General features: G+C 50.3%; 1 protein-coding gene across 1 annotated transcript; it reads left to right on the top strand.

The window, feature by feature from the left end:
* The first annotated feature begins 3,343 nt into the window (after positions 1–3,343).
* FEZF2 (FEZ family zinc finger 2) lies at positions 3,344–15,132 on the top strand. Its single transcript, XM_027121291.1, has 7 exons — positions 3,344–5,753; positions 10,272–10,483; positions 11,360–11,493; positions 11,856–12,765; positions 13,119–13,253; positions 13,456–13,588; positions 14,467–15,132. Exons 4-7 carry the CDS (start codon positions 11,914–11,916, stop codon positions 14,724–14,726), a joined length of 1,380 nt encoding a protein of 459 aa, XP_026977092.1. The 5' UTR covers positions 3,344–5,753; positions 10,272–10,483; positions 11,360–11,493; positions 11,856–11,913; the 3' UTR covers positions 14,727–15,132.
* The last annotated feature ends 5,015 nt before the right edge of the window (positions 15,133–20,147 follow it).

Below are 20,147 nucleotides of genomic sequence, written 5' to 3'. Positions count from 1 at the left end.
AGAAAATTCTATAGAACAAAAAAAAATTTTTTTGATTTTTTTCAAGAAATAAATTGCAAGGGGAAAAAAAGAAATGGAGAGAAATCTATAAATTAAAGGAGACTTAAAAGGCATAACAGCCAACCATAATGTAAGGACCTTATTTGAATCATAATATAAACCAAAGATTACTTAAAATTCTGACATTTCAGAAATTGGAATGCTGGGTATTTGATGATATAAAGAAATTATTGTTAATATTTTAGGTGATGGTAGTGAAGTTATTTAGGGATGACAAAATAGTATGTCTAAAAAAAAAAAAAAAGTATGTCTAGGACTTGCTTTAGAATATAATATGAGGGCGTGAGTACGTGGGGATGTACCTGAATCAGAATTGGCCATGGATTGGTCTTATTGAGGCTAAGTATATGGGTTCCTTATTTTATTCTGTACTTTTTCTGTGTATGTTGAAAACTTCTCATATTAAGACTTGGTTATTTTGTAATCATTAGGAAAGATTCAGTAGAAATCAGAGAGGTAATGAAAAACATGCTGTTCTCTGGTTCCAGAGAATATGCTGAAGATCAACATGAAAATCTAGCTCTTGGGAGTAAATACTCCTCCTTGCACCCTCTCTCCTGTTTGTGTGGCATGGGCAAGACCGCTCTGCTCATTTCTAGTGCTTCCTTTGCCTGGAGATTCTGGTTCTTTTTCTCTGCATGCTGAGAGGTGTGAACTAGTTCAGCTGCCTTTGGGAGGGAGGGAGACCACATTAGCCTCCTTACCTCAAGGCTCCCACTCTTTTTTTTTTTTTTTTTTTTTTTTTTTTTTTATAAAGGCTCCCACTCTTGGGGCTGGACCTTCAGCTACAGGTCAGCACCCACATGCAGAACCTAGGGGGAGCTGGCCTGGGAAGGGACAGAAGGTCTAGAAGATGTAGAGGGGCAGCAGCTCACTTTCTGACTGGTGGCTTCTGAAGAGCAAGGTCGTGAGGGGGCTTCTTATGAAATGCTTAAAACCTAAAGCAAACTGGAACCATTTGGATGCCCCAAAATATGTGATACTGGCCCCCCTTTTTCTGGATGGTTCTTTCTCTGGGACATCCTTTCGCGTATTTCTTCCTCTCTTCTGTCACCCCAGCCTGTACCAGCATTTCTACGTTCCAAGTTCTCTATAATTTGGCACCTGAGTCTGCCCTAGGCAAGAACATATAGGCAGAAATAGCAATGAGGTACGTTTGGGATCTATTAAATTGGTAGGGATTTTTTAAATGACAATGCCCAGTGTTAGGGAAGGCACTGGGAAAGAGGCATTGTACCCCCTGTTGGAAGGGCAATTTGTCACTTGGTATCTAAAGCTTTAAAAATGTGCATATCTTTTGTCACAGTAATTCTACTTCTGGGAATTTGTCCTACAGGAATTAGCTATGCACAAAATTAACGTGTGAGAATGTTCCTGATGGAACTATTGCAAAAAAAAAAAAAAAAAATTGTGACCAGCCTAAATATCCAACCACAAAGGACTGTTTGACTCGTGTTAAAGCCAGAGAGTGGAGTACTACAGAGACATTAAAATTGTGTCTTAGTTGCATATTCAAAACACGGGGTAATAGTCATACTATATTAAATGGAAAAGCAGATTATAAAACAGTATATATTATATGATGTCAACCGTGTAAATGCAGAGAAAGGACATATGCCAAAGCATTGTCTGTGATTTCTGAGTAATAGGATTGTGTACAATTTTAATATGCTCCTTTGTAATTCTCTGATTTTCCCAACATTTTTCTACTGCTTTTTAAATCAGAAAAAACAACAACAACCCACCTCGCTTCATTTACACAAAGAAGCAAAACAAGTACAGAGCAGAATAAGAAAGCTTGTTGCTCTCTTCTCTCATCTTTCCACCAGTCAGACTGAAGGACCGTAGTTATGAATAACAAGAGTTATTGTAATAACTATAGCAAATGTTCATTGAGGGCTTTCCTGTGGACAGTCACGGGTACTGAGCTCTCTCTGTGCCTTTTCTCATTTGGTCCTCAGCACCCTGGGACCAAGTGAGTGTTCATCTCCTGCCCAAGGTAGGCAGTTGGGGCTTGCAGAGATGTTTAACAACCTGCCTGTGGACCCATAGCTCACAGGTGAGCCAGGCTTCTGACTTGATATGATTCCAGAACCTTCTCTGATTCAAAGATACTCAGCCCTACAAAGCCCAGAAGGGAGTTTCATGCTGTGTCTTAATATCCTAAGGAATGCCATGCTCCATCCAGACCACAATTCTGTCTCTAGAAAAAAGCACCAGACAATGAATTGCTAAAGGAGCAGTCTACCCACCCATCATGGAAACGCCTCTAGAAACCTGGTATTTATGAATTCACCCTGTGGCCTCTGTTAGAGTGAGAAGTTTTTAAATTTTTTAACTTCACCGTCAGGGAGTTCTTTGGGTATGGTTTTTGTTTGCTTTTTTACTTTTTCCCTCTCACTCTGCCCTCTTTCAGAGTCTTGGACCATCCTAGCCACGCCCATTGTCCTTTATCCATTTCTGGGCCCATAGCCTAGTTTACAGAAGGTACTGATGCGTGCCTATTGGCTGAATGAAGGAATGTAAGTGGCATGAGGGAAGGGATTGTGTCTATCTTGGTAGGCTCTATATCCCTGGCATCTAGATTGTAGGCCCAGTACAGAAAATCTCAAGATAGGTGTACTGGCTAACTAATGAATGAATTACATCACCTTGGGTCTTATCTTGTCTCACTCTTTCAGAAGCAGAGAATTTTTATCTTTTTAGTCTGTGTAAATTACAGCACCAGTCCTCAGTCCTCGCTCCCACCTTAACTGCTTTAGCTGTAGGTTCTTTAGATCTTTGTTTTTTTAATTTTTAAAAATTTCTTATTTTTTAAAAATTTTTATTGGAGTATAGTTGATTTACAATGTTGTGTTAGTTTCAGGTGTACAGCAAAGTGAATCAGTTATACATATACATAAATCCACTCTTTTTTTTAGATGATTTTCCCATATAGGCCATTAAAGAGTATTGAGTAGAGTTCCCTAGAGATTGTCATACTGAGTGAAGTAAGTCAGACAGAGAAAGACAAATATCATGTGATATCACTTATATGTGGAATCTAAAAAAAAAGGGTACAAATGAACTTATTTACAAAACAGAAGTAGAGTCACAGATGTAGAAAACAAACTTATGGTTACCAGGGGGTAATGGGGCGGGAGGAGGGATGAACTGGGAGATTGGGATTGACATATATACACTACTATATATAAAATAGATAACTAACAAGGACCTACTGTAGAGCATAGGGAACTCTACTTGATACCTTTCTTAAAGTGCTGAGATCAGATTTGCAACCATTGCCACCACCCGAATTCATATTTGCTTTGCACGAAGGGATTGTCAAGTATTTGATTTCTGGGTCCCAAGGCTTTTTCCTACTAAAATAAACTTCCCCATCCTCTCCCAAAGCAGAACTGTTAGTTCTGCTAACTGGGTCACTTGCCAGGGAGCCAAGATTCTTTTTTCCCCTGGTGTCGTCTAGGGCCAAGACCCAGTGAGTTAAGCTCTAAGGACTTGCCAAGGCTTTCTATTAATGCCAGTTCGTACAAACATCCCATACCCCACCCTCCTACCTTCAACCTGATCTCCATCTCCCAGCACAAGCGGCCAGATTGGGTCTCTGGAAAGTGTGAGGCAGTTCCTGGCCAGAGGTTCTTTACCTGCTTCACCTGCAGCAAAGGGTACAGGTCCAAGTTCAATGCTGCCACCCCTGTACTGAGGTCTTGGGTGAGAAGAATGCTTCAGATGTGCTCCCCTGATTAAGCGTTCTTGAGCCCGTTGCAGGTTCCCTGAAGTTGTATCCACTGCCCAGGCTCCAAAGACAATTGTGTTAAAAGTCTGGATGCAGCTCGTTTTTAAGTCTGTGTAAGAGGCCAACTAATTGATGTGGTTGTCTGGTCCAGAGGAAGAAATTCAAGGTACATTACTCAAGAGGCAGGTAAGGAGTAGTATCTCTTTGGGAAACTGGGGGAGGGGGGCAAGTCAGACAAATTCAGGCTGATTATTCACTTATTTAACAGATATAAAGGTAGTATAATAGATATTAAAATGTGAACAAATAAGTGCATTTAACAGATACATAGAAGCATAACAAACATAGAGAAAATATTCAAATAAGCGTGAACAGCTCAAAAAATATTCACAAACCAGAACCCAGATTAGAAAACAAACCCTTACCAGCACCCCAGAAGCCTTGTGTGCCCAAATGTTGCCTACTTTGAACTTTAAATGAGATCATGCAGTGTGTAGTCTTTTGGATCCGGCTCCTTTGGTCAGTGTCATGTTTGTGAAACTCATCGATGCTGTTTAGTATAGCAGTGGTTTGTTGATTCTTATTGATGTATATAGTATTTCATTTTGTGAACAGACCACTCAGTTTATTTATGGATTCTGCACTTGATGGCTATTCAGAAAATTTCCAGTGTAGGACTATTACAAATCATGCTGCTGTGAACATTCTAGTGCCTCTCTTTTGGTGAGCTTAAGTACACATTTCTGTTGGGTATATACTTAGGAGTGGAATTGCTGGGTTGTTAGGAATGCAAACATTCAACTTTAATTGATACAGCCAATCAGTTTTCCAAAGTGTCCCAATTTACACTCCACCAGCCTATTCAGGCTAATTGTTTAGCTGGATTTCTTTTTGCATGGTCTTAGGAATATGGGTTCTGAAAACAATCTCTTGCCAGTTATGTGACCTTGGACATGTTATCTGTATAGTGGGCCCATTGATTGTATACACTAACTTCATAGGACAGAAATGAGAACGACTAGAGCAGGTATTTAGCTAGTACTGTGCCGGGCATGTAAGAGGCCCTCGGTAATAAGTAATCATCTACTGATTGCCACCCTAGCTAAACCCCCAAAGAGGGAGGGTCTGTGTGTGGGAGGAGACAGGGGTGGAGGAAGAAAGAGACTGATTCACGGTTGGTGGAGCTCTACTCAGCATTTTTGCAGTTCCCATTTTTGTCTTTACCTAAGCCAAAATGCAAACTCCGGGGTAGAGAACGCAGACAGAAATCTACCTAGGAGAGGAGAAGATGGGGTTCGGCTGAACTGGTGAGAACTCGAGAAACCTGGGCAGGAAAGAACTTTTCCATTCTCACGCATACCTGGGAAGTTTCTAGCCAAGCCAAACCAAACCAACCAAACAGAACCGAGTGATTCGCTGGTACAGCGATCACAGCGTTGTGGGTTCTTACCCAGTGGGCCATCCAACTCAGACCTACTCAGGCCGGCAAACTTCCAGGAGTTTGGGCGAGACTGGAATCAGTGCCTCTCACCCCTTTGGCCCCTCCAGCCCGTCGTTTTCACTGCCGACTTAACTCCAGCTCTTAGCACTTAACGCTAATACCTTTGGGCAGGCTCCACCGCGGAGTTTAACCGGCTGCCACGTTAAATAACGCGGACGATCCTAAGCCGTCTTCCCAGGGAGTTAGAAATCGACAGCACCCGAACTACGCAGGGTCTGTCCATCACCAAAAATGCCTTTTTATTTCACATATATATATATTTCGTATATATGTATATACGTACATGGTGTGTAAAATATATCACAACTGTCCTTTGTAAACTATTGTTTCCTTTGGGTTGCACGTCAAAACCGCGTGGCAAGAGGAAAAGGCGTTTGAGAGAAGACTGCCTCCCCCCACCCCACCCCGACTACGCCTCGGGAAATGACACGTCCGCTGGCAAATTGCTGCGAGCAGGTATTAGATCAGAGTCCTCATCAAACGGCATTTTTAAGTGAAGGGTTGTCGATAGCAGTGAAGGTATATATACATATACACACAATATGCATACCTATGCATACATATGCGCGTGTGTGGTTATATATGCCTCTAAAGCAGAGAGGACAGCGTACCAAACTTGCGCGCGTAGGGACTGCAGATCTGCTCTTTTGGAAGACTCCCTCTGGCCTAGGAGCGCGCACACTGCCCAGATTTCCGAAGGCGCGGTGAAAGTCCTCTTACGTGATCGTGAAGGGGGTGGGGAGGGTTCTGGAAATCGTGATAGGTTTGCACCACCTTCCCCCTTCCTACTTGGCTGCAAAGCCGGCTGCCCTTGATTTATAGGCGCCTCTCCTGTTCGAGGGTGAAAACCAGTACCCGAATGCGAGGGGCGCTGCGAAACAGCCGGGTGCAGTGGGACGGGCGCGCCGCCACCCTGGCTGTGGGCGCCGCAGCATCCCCGAGGACGCGGGCAGATGCAGACGGCTCTGGCCCATCTGTCCCTGGAGGCCCGGGCCCAAGACGGTGCTCGCGCGCTGCGCGCGGGTACCCGGAACCCGGTATCTCTCCGGGTGTGCCCGGCCTCGCTTGGCCGGGGTATCTGGGGCTCTTTGTCTCCCGGCCGCACTAATCCTGCTAACCGCGCGCACCAAAGGCGGAGGCCCGTGCGCCTCGGACAAGCCAGCCACTGGCAAGACGGTTCGAATGTTTTCAATAAAATGCTTCCTGGGGTAGAAAAAAAAAGGATCGCAGAAGAATTTCTCTTCAGAAGTTAATCTATTTTCAGCGGTTAAGCGCAGCACCGTGTAAATCAGATCCTAAATGTCCCCTTAGAAAGAAGTAAGAAAGGAAGGGAGGGAGGGAGACTCCTTAAACCGAAAACTTTGTTTGGTTTGGGTTTGTTGGTTTGGTTTCGGTTTTTTGTTTGTTTCCAAACGAGTTACGGAGCAGCGGGGAGAAAATATCAAATCTGCCCAGTGGGTGTTTCCCCAAACTCAGCAGCCTCGAGCGAGCCGTCTGCCCCCAAGCTACTCAACTCCCTGGGGAGATGGCCCAGGACGCTATATTATGTATTGCAACCTCATAATCGGGTGAGGAAATAATAATAATAATGGTATTTAAAATAACGGTGCCTCTTGTCATCTAGAACCAAGAGATACAAGCCACCAGGGCTGGAATTGCAACACTTTTGGGGAGTAGAAATGCTTGCCTTTTCCCTCTGTGATCCCAGAAGTAGTGCAAATGTGTGAGCTTTTGCTCCAGAAAGGGATTTTCCTCTGAGGTTGTCTACACCCCAGGAAGGCATCTGCTAAGTAATTTATTCTAAAGTGAGGGCGATTTCTGGCATTAAAAAAGAAAAAAAAATTTTTTTAAACAGAAGTCATCCTTACAGTGTTGGGGTTAATGACCATAGAAAGGCCTGAGGGAGGGGGCAGAAGAGGAGGACTCTAGCCGTGCCAGTCATATTTAATATGCTTCCACAAGAGAATCCTCTGCAAAATCAATAGACAGCCGCCAGCTGTGCTTAAACCTGAGATTTCAATTAAAACATTGCGCTCCAGTCCTTGCTTGAGCCTGGATACGCAATCAGTAGTGTGCGAGTGGCTTGGCCTGGGTGCGGCGTCCCACAGCCGCAGATCCCCGAGGTCGCGGTCCGGGTCAGACCCAGTGGAGCTGCAGAGCACCGGGCTTTGGCACCCCGCTCTGCAGCGTGGGAAGAGCACAGGCTGCCGAGGGGCGTCAGGCTTAACTTTGGCAGTGTTTCCCCACCGCGGCCGAGCTGTGGAGGCCCCAGCGTGGGCCAGATGGGCCGAGCGAAAGCGTCTGGCTATCGGCTGAGACGCCCAGAAGGAGATGGGCCGGAAGCTGAGACCGCAGGGCGGAGAAGGACCCCATGGTGGGTCCAGAGCTCGTAGGCCGAGCGCGGTAGGCTGCAGCCCGCACCGTCCAGCAAGGCCGGCAGCCACAGACCTGGGTGCCCCGGGATTGCGGGCGCCCAAGCTCATGATCCGGCCCCTGGGGCTGAGCGCACGCTGAGCGAGGCCTAGTGGGCCTCGCTTGGGCCGCGGCCACGTGCCTCCAGGTCGCGCGCTTCGCTTGGGTCTGAGCCTCCAAGGCACCGGCACCTCCAAAGTGGAGCTTGTGTACTAGTCTGGATTGGGAGAGAGCCTAGGATTTCTAATCTATCTCGACAGTCTCTGCTCACTTCTGTCGGAAAACCATTGCTTAAGAGGACAGGACTTCTTTATAGTGGGAGGCTTTGGAAAACTTTGGCATAAAAGGATCCGCATCCCTGACATACAGGTGTATTCCTGCAGCCTCCTATTGCCCTTCATGTCGAGTTACTTTGGATTTTTTTTCCCCTCACTGAAAATGTGTAGGTAGAAAAAAGTTATCCCTATTCTCACAGAACCCCTCCAACAACTCCCTAAAATCGTCAAATTTTAATACTCTCCCCTCCCCCCTGTTTTAAAGCATTTCAGCCTCAGGGGGAAAAGAGACGCTGCGGTTGAGAATGAATTTGGAGGGTTGGGGGCAGCAAATCGAAATCTCAGCACTCCCTCCACCGAGTGCCACGTTTCCCCAGTCCTCTATTATTCTGCCTGAAATCATCTCGTTTACAGAAAATATTTGTTTGCACTATTAGTTGGTACTGGAGTTAATTACTCAATGTGTTAACGTGAAGTAATATGTATAAAAGTAGGATCAGTGTTTATTGTGTGGGTAAGCTGTTGAGCGGTGCTTGAATAAACTGCAATTAGGGTTAGATAGAGATTAATTAACATGTGAGTGGCAAGGTGTAAAATAGTTTCCAACCCTCCACTTCAATATAATCTGCAGGCGAGGGAAGGAGAAGTTTGTGGAAGCTAATTAAATACTTTCATAAAAGCCAGTGTATTCACCCAACATTTGGAAAGAGAGGCACATTAGGGGCAACTTGTTTTTACCCAAATGTTTTCTTTCTGTGGAGGTAGCACTCCTTTGTGATGCTGGGGGAGAGAGAGATGGCTTATGCAGCTACAAAGAGCGCTAGGGATGGCAACGCAGGTTCACGGGAAGCCTTTGGAAGGCTTTCAGCCTGATGGAGCTTTCAAACCAGCAGATCTTTGGAGCTGCTGCCGAGATCAACAATTACCCAGTTTGGAAAGGGGGTTGGGGTGCAGTGCTGATGGCTGAACGGGATCCACAGGAAAGTCGGGATAGAAATTCGGGTTTTGAGACCCTGCCGGTGTATTGATACTGTTTCAATGTCCCGGTGAGTTGCTGGTTGGTCTCGTGTGTGGTGATGGGGTGGGGTGGGGTGGGAGGAGTTCATCTGTGTTGTTTTCACGTTAACACAGGGATAGGGGTATACTGAGTCTGGAATTCTGCCTCTCTGAACATCTAAATGAAATCGGCTGTATGGAAATGTTCTCCTCCCAAGGAGCTAGCCTCTTTCTGGCTTTGAAATCTGGAAGTTCGGTTGGGTGGGGTGGAGGGGTGGTGATGTTGGGGAACAGATTCAAGACTGCCGAATTCAGGGGTAGTTTCCAAGCTTGGCAGCGTGGACAAATTAACCCACGGCAGTTGCCATCCAGGCCACTTTGCCTCGGAGACTTCTCTCTTTGTTCCCCATCCTAGCTTTCCAAGTACACTTTTCCTTGCCTTTACCTGCCACCTCAATATCCTGTCTGCAATTACACGTCAGAAGGGGAGTGGGTAGGAGAGAGTTCTGAAGGGGAAAAAGGAATGGTTTGCCTGAATTTAAAATTAGACCTTTCCTGTCTTTTTCCCTGATGCGCTTCCTGGGATGTTTTGCGGCAGAGAGGCCTGGGAAGGGGTACTCAGCCCCTCAAGACCTGTTCTTGGGTGAAAAAGGAGAGGGTTTTCTTCCCCCCGACCCCGCCAGCACTTTCTTGGGCTCCACAAGATCGTATGTCTTCGGAGATGGAATTCAATATCAAACTCTCAACCCTGTTTTCTCATATTATACCCACCGTAATCCTCTGAAACTGTAGTTACGGCTACAAAGCTCGTGGTCTTGCAAAAGCCGGCTGGCAAGATATAATTGTCCCGCAAACAAAACCCTCCAAAAGTTTTTTTTTTTTTTTAACCCCTGCATTCCCCCCCCCCTCCTTTCCTAAACCTAATTCTCTCCCTGGCTCTCTTGCTAGCCGCTACGCCCCTCCCCATAAGAACCCTCAGCCTCCATCACTTTTGTTGTCGCCAAGAGCACCCGGCCTGTTGAAAGTGCTGGAGCGTCTTTGAGCAGTTTGTTGTGATACGCAGGTGGAATGGTCTGCAAACAGATGAATTCAGCCCCTCCAAACCGAGCGCGGAGCGCGCTGCTTTTGTGCGCGAGGCACAAAACGCTGAATTCCTCCGAACTTACTTGGGGCCTGTCTAGAAAAGGGCCTTTTCTTCCCTCTGCGTGTACCTCTGGCCACACTAAGTCTCTGCCCGCCCCCCTTCAGCCCTCCTCCCTCTCCCCTCTGATAATCCTTCTCTTTATTTTAGAAAAACACAAAACCCGGTTCCACGCGGTGCTTTAGTGGCTAAAAGTGAAAGAGCTGCCTTGGCAGAATTCAGCTCTATGAATCACTTCGGAAAATTGGTTCGACTGAATGGCCTTAGGAGGAAAAACGTTTTAATAGGATCCAGGGGAGGTTCTGCTGTTTCAATCTGCTCCTTAAACAGGTGGAGATTGGACCTTCTCAACTATACAAACAGTAAGTACCTATCAGCGGGGAGAGCTGCCCTCCGAATCCTCGCCCGCAGCCCTAAACCAGCAGCGGAGCCGGGCTTGGCCTCAGAAATCCGATCACAGATCAGCGATTCTGATCGATTAAGATCTCAAACGACCCTCCAGCTCGCAGTGCAGTCTCCCCCAGCCGCAGGCGGAGAGCCGGCCAGAGAGGGGGAGGCGCACCCGCCAGGCGCCGAAGCCCCCGGGATCTGAGCGCGCGGCCTTGCTCTTCCGGATGCTACGGGGTTGTCCTTAGGCGGCAGGAGCTCTCTCCCGACCTCCGACGCCAGCCAAGGCGAGCTCGTTGTTTTTGCATAAATTAATATTTCCCCATTAACAAGTTCCCCCCTCCAAACGCGGCGCCCGCGTCCATGCGCCACATCCTAATGAGGTAATTATCATTTGCGCGTGTTCGCGGCTGGCGCCGGCTCCGTGGGTAATGGCAGTTTATTAGCACGATGCCCAGCTCGGCTGCAGAGGGCTAAGGGATACTTCGGCGACTAGACGGACACCCGGGGGCCCTTTGGGGCGGCGAGTCCGGGACCCCCTGCCCTTTCCGCATCCCCTAAACCTGTAGGCCCCCAAAGTTGTGAATCACGCACGGAACTCTGCCTGGGTTTGGGCTCCCCCCCCCCCTTTTTTTTCCACCGGCAAAACCATCACGATTCCTCCCCCTCCCCCTCCCGTCTCTTCCCTCCTTGCCGATTCGCGAACCGCTCGCACTTTCCCGAGGGGAGCGCGGGCGCCAGTTGCCTCCTTTTAAAGTTTGAGGGGCGGTGGCGGCGGCGGCCGGCAGGCGCGGTGGAACACAGGGGCCGCTACAGGAGCCGCGCCGCCGCCCATGTCATTCCACTTCAAGTGACTTCATGTGATGTCAGCTGAATGTAAAAGACAGTGATCTCACGCGGAGGGGAAGATGTTTGCCATCAAAATGTGACAGAGGAGACAGGCTGCATGGCTCGGAACGCATCTCCTTGGCGGTGGGGGAAAGAGGTAAATGCGAGGTGGCTCTCCTCGTGCTCTTTAACTTTGCCCCTTCGCTCTCCAGCTCCCAGCACGCGTGGCGGAGGCCGGGGTCCAGGGAGCGGCTCGGGGGGTTAATTTGAGGCTCTTTTCTTTCTTTCTTTTTCTCCCTCTCTCTTTTTCCTCTGTAAACCCTCCCCCTTTCTCCCCCTTTCAAAGTCCCAGGGCAGGGGATGGTGGGTTCCTTTGCGCGCCGGGTTAATGGGCGGTAATTTGGTACCCTTGGGTGCACTTTGTTCTGCCCCTGTTCATTTGAATGCAAATGGGTGACCTGGACCCTACAAGGTGCTTATTAAATTGCGGTTTCCCTCCCTGCCTTTTCTGGAATGCAGACCTAGTGGAGAGAGGCTGCGCCCTGGCCCAGTCCGGTACGGCTCAGCTCGGCGAGCCATGGCAAGCTCGGCTTCCCTGGAGACCATGGTGCCCCCGGCCTGCCCGCGCGCTGGAGCGTCGCCGGCCACTTCCAAGACGCTGGCCTTCTCCATCGAGCGCATCATGGCTAAGACGTCGGAGCCCCGTGCGCCCTTTGAGCCCCGACCCGGGGCACTGGAGGCGGACGGCGGCCAGGGCAAGAAATTGCTCAACCTCTGCTCACCGCTGCCCTGTATGATCCCCCTCCAGCCCCTAGGCTACGAGGTGCCGTCCAAGACGCTGCTCAGTTACTCTGAGCTCTGGAAAAGCAGCCTCCGGGCGGGCGGCGGCGGCGGAGGAGGAGGCGGCGGCGGCGGCGGCGGCGGGGGGGCCCCGGTGTGCGGCGCCAGCGGCTTGTGCAAAACCAACTGTGGCGTGTGCTGCAAGGCCGAGCTGGGCCTGGCGCCGTCTGCGCTACCCGCGGGCAGGGTCATCAAGCCGCAGGTCATCAACCAGGCAGTGGGGCTTCCGGCCAGCGGCTCGCTCTACTACTTCAACTACCTGGACTCTGCCGCGTACCCGCCGTCTGAGCTCCTGGGCGGCCACCTCTTCCCGTCCGGCCTCCTCAACGCACAGGCCCCCGCTGCCCTGGCTGCGCACCCCAAGCTCTTTTTGCTGGAGAACGCCAAGTTGGCCGGCCTGGCCTCAGACAAGTTCCCCCATCCGGCCCCCTATGCCCATAAGGAGCGCCTGCCCGCGCCACTGGAGCAGGTGCTGAAGGAGAACTCAGCCCTGACCGCCGAGCGCGGCGGCGTCAAGGGCCACAGCAAGCTGCCTGGGGGCTCCGCGGACGGCAAGCCCAAAAACTTCACCTGCGAGGTGTGCGGCAAGGTGAGGCCCGGGGTCCGCGGGGGCCGGGAGGGGTGAGCAGTGGCGGCTGCTTCCCTGGGGGGCAGCCTGGACGGCCCCTTTCTCGAATCTGGGAGCGCCCCAGTAGCTGTCTACTCGAATTGGGGGCACAGCTGGGCCTCAGTTTCCTATTCTGTAAAATGGGGATGCCTTTGTCAGCGGCCACATGGGACTGGCACGAGCAGCCAGTGGGTTGGGAAGCTCTTTGCAAAATGAAAAGGGCTCTGGTTTCCGAAGGGGGTTTTTGGTTGGGGGAGGTAGGTTGTGCCCTCCCCAGGCTGACTCTGGACTCTCAGGACAGACACGCCACAAGGCCCCCTTGTGTGCTTCCGTAGGTATTTAACGCTCACTATAACCTCACCCGCCACATGCCGGTCCACACCGGAGCCAGACCGTTCGTGTGCAAAGTCTGCGGCAAAGGCTTCCGCCAGGCCAGCACGCTCTGCAGACACAAAATTATCCACACCCAGGTACGTGGCCCCCGGGTCCGACCCGACCCGTACCCAACACCCGGAGACTGAGCGACGGCGTTGGGGAGAGGATGACCAAGGGATCCCCTAATAACCCCCACCAGGGGCCCCTGTCCCTTCAAGGTGCCCCTTCCAGGAGCACCCGAGGTGGCTTCTCCCGGCCGGGGCCTCAGCCTCACGGTGCACACGCCCCTCTCCGCAGGAAAAGCCGCATAAATGCAACCAGTGCGGCAAAGCCTTCAACCGCAGCTCCACGCTCAACACACACATTCGCATCCACGCGGGCTACAAGCCCTTCGTCTGTGAATTTTGCGGCAAAGGCTTTCACCAAAAAGGTAACGTGCGGGGCAAGGCCCTCTCCTCACCTCCCCTCGGGACTCGGCGGGTCACCGCTAGCGGGAAGGCAAAGAAGGATCCGGAGAGAGGGAGCGCGAGAGCCGCAGGCTCCGGCGCAGCATTTCTTTGGAATCGGGTTGTGCAGGGTTTGGGTGGAAGCTCTCCGGGCCGGGTTAGTAGACCTCGCTGGACTCAAGTCTGGTTGCACGGGGAGACTCCGAATTTGGGAGGTGGGAAGGGAGGAAGGAAGGGGCAGAGGGAAAGGAAGTAGGAGAAATACAAGGTATTGCGCTATAGAGAAAGCGTCCCTTTGTAGCCGGGACTCTCTTCTGAAATGAAAAAAAAAAATCGAGGCGTAATCCACCTCCCGGGAAAGGTTTAGGCTGGGGGAAACCGCTGCTGTCTCCAGGACACTCCGCTTGGATTTTCCAAGGCACTTTCGGATATCCAAGTGGTAGTTAGCGGACCAGAGGGAGTAACTTTTAAAATGAGAAGAAAAATAATAACAAGGGACGAAGCCCGGGTTCATGCGAATTTCTTCGAGCGAGGCAGCGGCCGGGAGAAGGACCCCATGCGTCTCTGGGCAGCGCAAAAGTTTCCGGGCCGGCGGAGCACAGCGGGAGGGACGCTGTGTGGGCCTCAGGCCCCGGCGGGGCTGGGACGCGGGTCGGCTACGCGGGACTCGGCCCTCCATCCGGTAGTGAGAGCCCCGGGCTTGACGCGTACGAAGTTTGACAACTTCTTCACTCGGAGAGGTCGCGCCCGCCTAGCCAAGCGTCGCCTTCTTTGCGCGGGCACCTGAGCCAACCCCGGGACACCCGGCCCCTCCCCGTCCCACTTCATTCCCACCCCCCTTTTTGTTTTTGGTCTCCTGTAGGGAACTACAAGAACCACAAGCTGACCCACAGCGGCGAGAAGCAGTACAAATGCACCATCTGCAACAAGGCCTTCCACCAGGTCTACAACCTGACTTTCCACATGCACACCCACAACGACAAGAAGCCTTTCACGTGCGCCACTTGCGGCAAAGGGTTTTGCAGAAACTTTGATTTAAAGAAACACGTGCGCAAACTCCACGACAGCGGGGGTCCCACCACCCCCTGCACAAAGGACCTGACTCGGACAGTGCAGAGCTGAGAGCTACTGCCTCGCCCTCCCTTCCGGCCCTATCCAACCCCCAAACAGATCACACGTATAAACTTATTTCTAAAATTAAAAGAAAGGAGAAAAAAAAAAAGCTATAGCAGAAAGGCTAAAATCTATTTATCGAAACCAGCATATTTTTGGAAAGCTAAACGTTTCCTCGATGACTGGCAGCAAACGCCTGGCTCCCACCTTTATATATTCGGGAAACATTTAAACCCAGTGCGCCGAAACGTATTTAATTCCAGGCCTCGGCTTCTCCTCGGGCGGCGGGTTTTAACACCAGGCTGTCACGTGAACGTCCCGGAAGAGCGCGGCGCCCCCAGCCATCTTTATACAGCCATGTAAATCCTCCTGTACACACGAACACGGAATATATACATATATAACTCAATAAACAGAATCATTAGTGCGTCTTTTCTTCCCCCCCCCCCCGCCCTCGCCGCGAGTCAGCTCACACACCCCAAAGAAGGAAAAGGAAATAGGCGTTTATAGCGTTTCCCGGCCCAAATGCGACTTCCTCTGGGGCACTGGGACCAGGGCAAGACCGAACCGTTGCTCGTGCGGCGCTAGCGTGTACATATGCCCCAGGAACCAAGGCTCAAAGGCCTTCACCGGCCCCTACGTTGTACCAAGTTTTTATTTGGTAACTGTTCTGACCGAGGGATTCTGGGTGTTGCCTTATTTGGGTGAGAAAATTGCAAAAAGAAGGGGTTAAAAGGGGCTGGGTGTCGGAGAGCAGGTTTCGGGTGCGTGTCCTGGAGCAAAGAGCCGCGCCGCACCGCACCGGGGTAAACGGCCAGGGCGCTGCTCCGCCGGGGCGCTTCTGGGCACATCCCTTTCTCTGGGTGACCTAAGGGGAGCCACTCTTCCACCCAATCGTTCCTGGCAGCCAAGTGTCCCAGCCTGTCCCGACCTCTGGGGCTCTCCGGCCCGCGTTGTGGTCTGGGGCCGGCCTCCGGGGGCGTGCGCCCTGCCGCGGGAGGGCGCACCCGGGCTCCCGCAGCTCGCCGCCGCCGCAGCCCCCGGCGTCTTGATTACGGCGCAGTTAGCCCATTTCCTGAATAGCCATCTCCGCCGCCGAGCACGCTGATGAAATGGTCTCACGCTTGCTTTCTAAGTAATGACCCAAATTAAGAGAGAAAACAGAGACCCTTCAAACAGCATTACATTAATCATCTAATCATTCCCAGGAGGGGGCCGGCCGCCGCCGCCCCGTTTGATCCGAATCTGGATAATCAAGAGCTCGGATTACTGGCTCGGCGCGCCGGGCCTTCTCCCGCTCCCCCACCCCTAATATTCGCGCCGCGATTCAGCCCACGTTTTCTGGAACATTGTTCCCCAGCGCCGGGAGGAAATGTGGAGCGGGGCCGGGGAGTGCGCTTCCACGCAGCCTCGCCATTGCAAGGGTTAGGGCGGCGGCGTCTGGGCGCTGATCCCACGCGGACTTCCACTGCAGGTGGAGGCTATTGGGAGAGATGGTTAATGCAAAGGGAAATCCCCAAGTAACTGAAAGTGACTCGAGTGAGGTTCATCCCAACGCCCGGTATACAGTAGGCGCTCAGTGCTGCTTGCGCAAGGGGCTCCCATCATCAAAGAAGCTCGCATTTCCCGAGCGCTTGCTCCACGCCAGACACTCAAAGCACATTCTTTCGAATATTCACAGCCCGCAAGCTGGGGATGATTATTCCCACCTTGTGGAAGGACGGAGAAACTGAGGACAAGATAAAAGCTAAATGACATGCCTCGGGTCACAGGAAAAGGTAGGGTCAGGGTTCGAAGTCTAGGCTTTTAGAAAACTCAAACTGCCTTCAGTCCTCGTCGGTGGAGGAGGAATATCCCGATTGGGACTCGGGAAAAGACATGCGGCTGCTGGGTGGACGCTCCGTCCAGGTCACAGCCAAAGGTTGGTCCCCACCCCCAGCCCAGTTCGCACACCCATTGCGCGGGGAAGGAGAATTGTCGATTTTGTTTGCACAGAGGACAGCGACAGCTTCCTCAGGCTGTCGCGGGGGTATTTTTAGTACCTCCGATTCAGAAATAGGAACGTGTACATTAGAATTCCATTTCCTGAAAGGAGAGCGTCCTCGTTTTTTTTGTATTCCTCTCCCCCTCCCAAGTCTGGGAAGACGCAGCCAGGGGAGGGGGGGCGAGGAAGCGAGGAGGAATTTAAATGTTAGCTCGTTCTGGCTGCATTTCGCTGAGGGGAGATTGGGACCCAGAGCGATATGCAGATTTAACTCCGAAATCTCGGTGGATGCCACAAACCCCAGGAAACCCCACAATGGGCAAGGAGGACTTGGCGGCTAAAGATATGGAAATAGCGCCTTGCTCTTCCCAGACATCTATCCCCAGGGGGCTTGCGGGCTGGTTCGAAGAGTCCGCTCCTTTCCTAGTTATCTTACTAGGTTTGATTAGCCCCGCCTCAGAGACACACACACACCCCCCCCCACTTCTGGGAGCTGCTGGGTGCCCTCCGACAGTTGTCTCAACCCAAAATCCTTTACTTCTTGCGTCTCTGAAAGGATCCTTGGTAGATGCGCTTCTTGGAGGCCAGACAATGGCCGGGGCAGGCCCACCTTCTTCCTAAACGGTTCCAGAACTTTGGGCAAGGGGCAGACACAACAAAATTTAGTGCAAAAGCATCCTCTTGGGGAATTCTTAGACAATTGCGTTAAAAAGTTGGCCTGCATATGGGAATCGTGATTCACTACTCCTCTTTCTCTTTAAGAAGAAAAGATAAATAAAAAATAGATGGGACACTCCCATGCAGCGAAATAACTTTCTAACCATCAAGTAAGAGAACCTTCTCTGAGGAACTTCTTCTGTAATGTTTTCACAGGAGAAAGACTAAAAGGGTTGCCCATCTCATAAACCGGAGAAATTTATTTCCAGGTGACAGTCCTGAAGAGGGTTGAAGATCCCATGCTTGCAAACGACAGCAAATGAAATAAAACCAAAGCGTGGGGGAGGAGGCATTTCCCTCCTGGACTGCTCATTTCTGTCTGCCGTCGGGGAGAGGTAAGGAACCGGGGCTCTGAGCTGAACCTGGGCAGAGTTACTGGAATACTCCAACCTCCTTGAGCTTGTTTCCTCCTAACCGATTGTTCCTTAACCTTCACACCAGCGCCTGTCAATCGCTCTCACCTGAGAAGGTGTTATTTCACATCTGGTGGTAATCGTAGATAAACAGAGCCCCTCCCTATCTACAGGGCTTAGCTCGGCTTTCCCCAGGTTTGAAGTCCCTCCTTCTTGGGTTAAGATGTCTGCTTCCTTCAGCTGTGGGATTCAAGAAAGGATTCCTTCACCTGAAAAGTAGTGCGAAGAGAAAAGGAACCTTCTGTCTGAATGACTAAACACCTTTCACAGCCAGGGCAGGTTCTGACACCCACGCTAAGCCGTTGTAAGTAACCATCCTAACTGGGGTCCTTCTTAGTCATTTATTCCCCATGCATCGGAATTGATGGGTGAAAGGCTCTGTTTTCTGATATTTTTCCCCCTCTTAATATTAAACTGTTTGCATGACTCGTAGTTTCCATTATTAACAAATGACTTAAACAAGGTAGTCATCAGTCGCATATTAATATTCTAACCTTGATTAAATTGAAGAGGCCTCCCTTTAAAAATATTTTTAAAAAATCAAATTGCGGGGGAGGGGAATCCTGTCACAGACACAAAAAAGACTCCAATTATCTTTTCCCCTACAAGATGTTTGTTCTGTCCATGACTGCTCACACTTCAGCAATCTTGCCAGCAAGACTCAAAAAAAAAAAAAAAAAAACCCTCCTTCTTCCAAAGCCACAGCCTTGTACATAACAGATTGTACAGTCCTATTGCCTTAGGCGGGTAAGAGGTTCCTCTCTGCTAAGAGCGACACAGAGAAGTTGCCAGCAGCATCCAGACGCATTTTGGGGGGCACTGGGCTCGCTCTTGCCTCGGCTGCAGAAGTGTGCCCGTAAGGTCCCCATTTTGCTGTTTGGCTCTTAAGAGGATAGGGAGCCGCCTGAGCCAGGCCCAAGAATCACAGCAACAAGGCATCCAGGTGTGCAGGTGGTGAATGAGCTGGGGGGGAGGGGAGGGCCCGAATAACAGTGAGGGTTAGTTGGGGGGTGCTGCCAAAGAGAGGACAGGAGTCTTGAGAAAATGCTGGGAAATAAACAACCTCGAGGCAGCTGCGTTGCCCTTTTCCCTGCACTTCCCTCTGAAACGTCTGAGCAACCAGTTTGCTCCTAGAAACATGTTAATTGCCAACGGAGCTCATTAAGGCATGCACATGCAAAACACAGCAAGAAAGATTAAATGGACAAAAGCGCAATAATGAACTGTCAACAATCGGGCCCATCTACGCGACCAGGATCACTCAAGAATGAGGCATTTAGAGGCAACAAAGGATTGTCTGAGACAGGAAGAAAAGACGACCTAGACTTTTGTTTAGTCAACACAATTGATTACAAATGAGAGATTAACAGGATAGCTTCAGATTTTTTTTAAAAAGAGGCAGAAAAGAAAAGTCCAATTAAGTCCACCGAATGTTAACTACATTGCGTTCCATGCCTAGCCCCAAAGAAATTCTCATTAAACCATCCCTGGCGATCCCTTTTGGAAAGTAATTTGTCTCCCTGATGGAGCAGAGAAAGAGAATCGTGTAAAAGAAAGCGTTAGTTCTTGGCGCAATGAGCTTAGGAGACACACTAGAAAGAGCCAAAGGGGGAGTTAATGAGCATCTGACAAACTGCTTGGATTCAGGCCTAGAGAACAGCGATGAAAAGATGAAATTGGCCAACAACTATTCTTTATATCAAACATAAAAAGGCCAATCTGAAATGGGGCTGCTCAAAACTGGTTGAAAGTACATAGCCCAAGAAAAGGGAGCCACAGCCAGGCCCCTTGGTGGACACTGGACAGAAAGAGACAGAACTCAACCAGCCAAGAGCTAGGAAATAGGCAGAAAGATGGCAAACTCCAGCCACCGGCCCCACGCCTTTGGAGGTGCTGGTCTGAAGCTCTTGGTGCCCACCGCCTACCCTCTGAAGGTTACTTTCGTGAGGGAAAAATGTATCAGGCTAGCCTTTGAGGATTCCCTAAAGGTTCTGGTAATCTGGTCATTAACTCCTGGCATTCTTCAAACTCTTCCTTTCTCTTCTAGAATCATAGCCAGGGTTACCATATGTCACTAATTCGCATCCAGTTCTTCTATTCTCCCTCCTAGTGACCATTCAAAATCCTCACCCCCAGGTGACTGCCTTCCTAATTCTGCACAGAGCACAGAGGTGGCAGGATCATCGTACACAGATTTGTGGACCAGGTGATGAATTATTTAAATCATTAAGTTATTTGAATTATTTCTTATAGTTCACCTGGCTTTAAGAGTCCGGCTCATTTTAACACTTTCTTTTTTTGAAGTAAGTAGGTCAA

This window comes from Aethalodelphis obliquidens, unplaced genomic scaffold, assembly GCF_003676395.1.
Source record: "Aethalodelphis obliquidens isolate GAN/ISIS:26980383/991018 unplaced genomic scaffold, ASM367639v1 scaffold22, whole genome shotgun sequence".
Lineage (NCBI taxonomy): Eukaryota > Metazoa > Chordata > Mammalia > Artiodactyla > Delphinidae > Aethalodelphis > Aethalodelphis obliquidens.
This window is presented reverse-complemented; position numbering and strand designations above follow the sequence as displayed.

What these genes read in the sequence shown, in the direction of transcription:
- FEZF2 (XM_027121291.1), top strand. Translation starts at nt 11,914, where the DNA reads ATGGCAAGCTCGGCTTCCCTGGAGACCATGGTGCCCCCGGCCTGCCCG. An exon ending in CCTGCGAGGTGTGCGGCAAG is followed by an intron (nt 12,766 to 13,118) that starts GTGAGGCCCGGG and finishes GTGCTTCCGTAG; the next exon opens with GTATTTAACGCTCACTATAA. An exon ending in CAAAGGCTTTCACCAAAAAG is followed by an intron (nt 13,589 to 14,466) that starts GTAACGTGCGGG and finishes GGTCTCCTGTAG; the next exon opens with GGAACTACAAGAACCACAAG.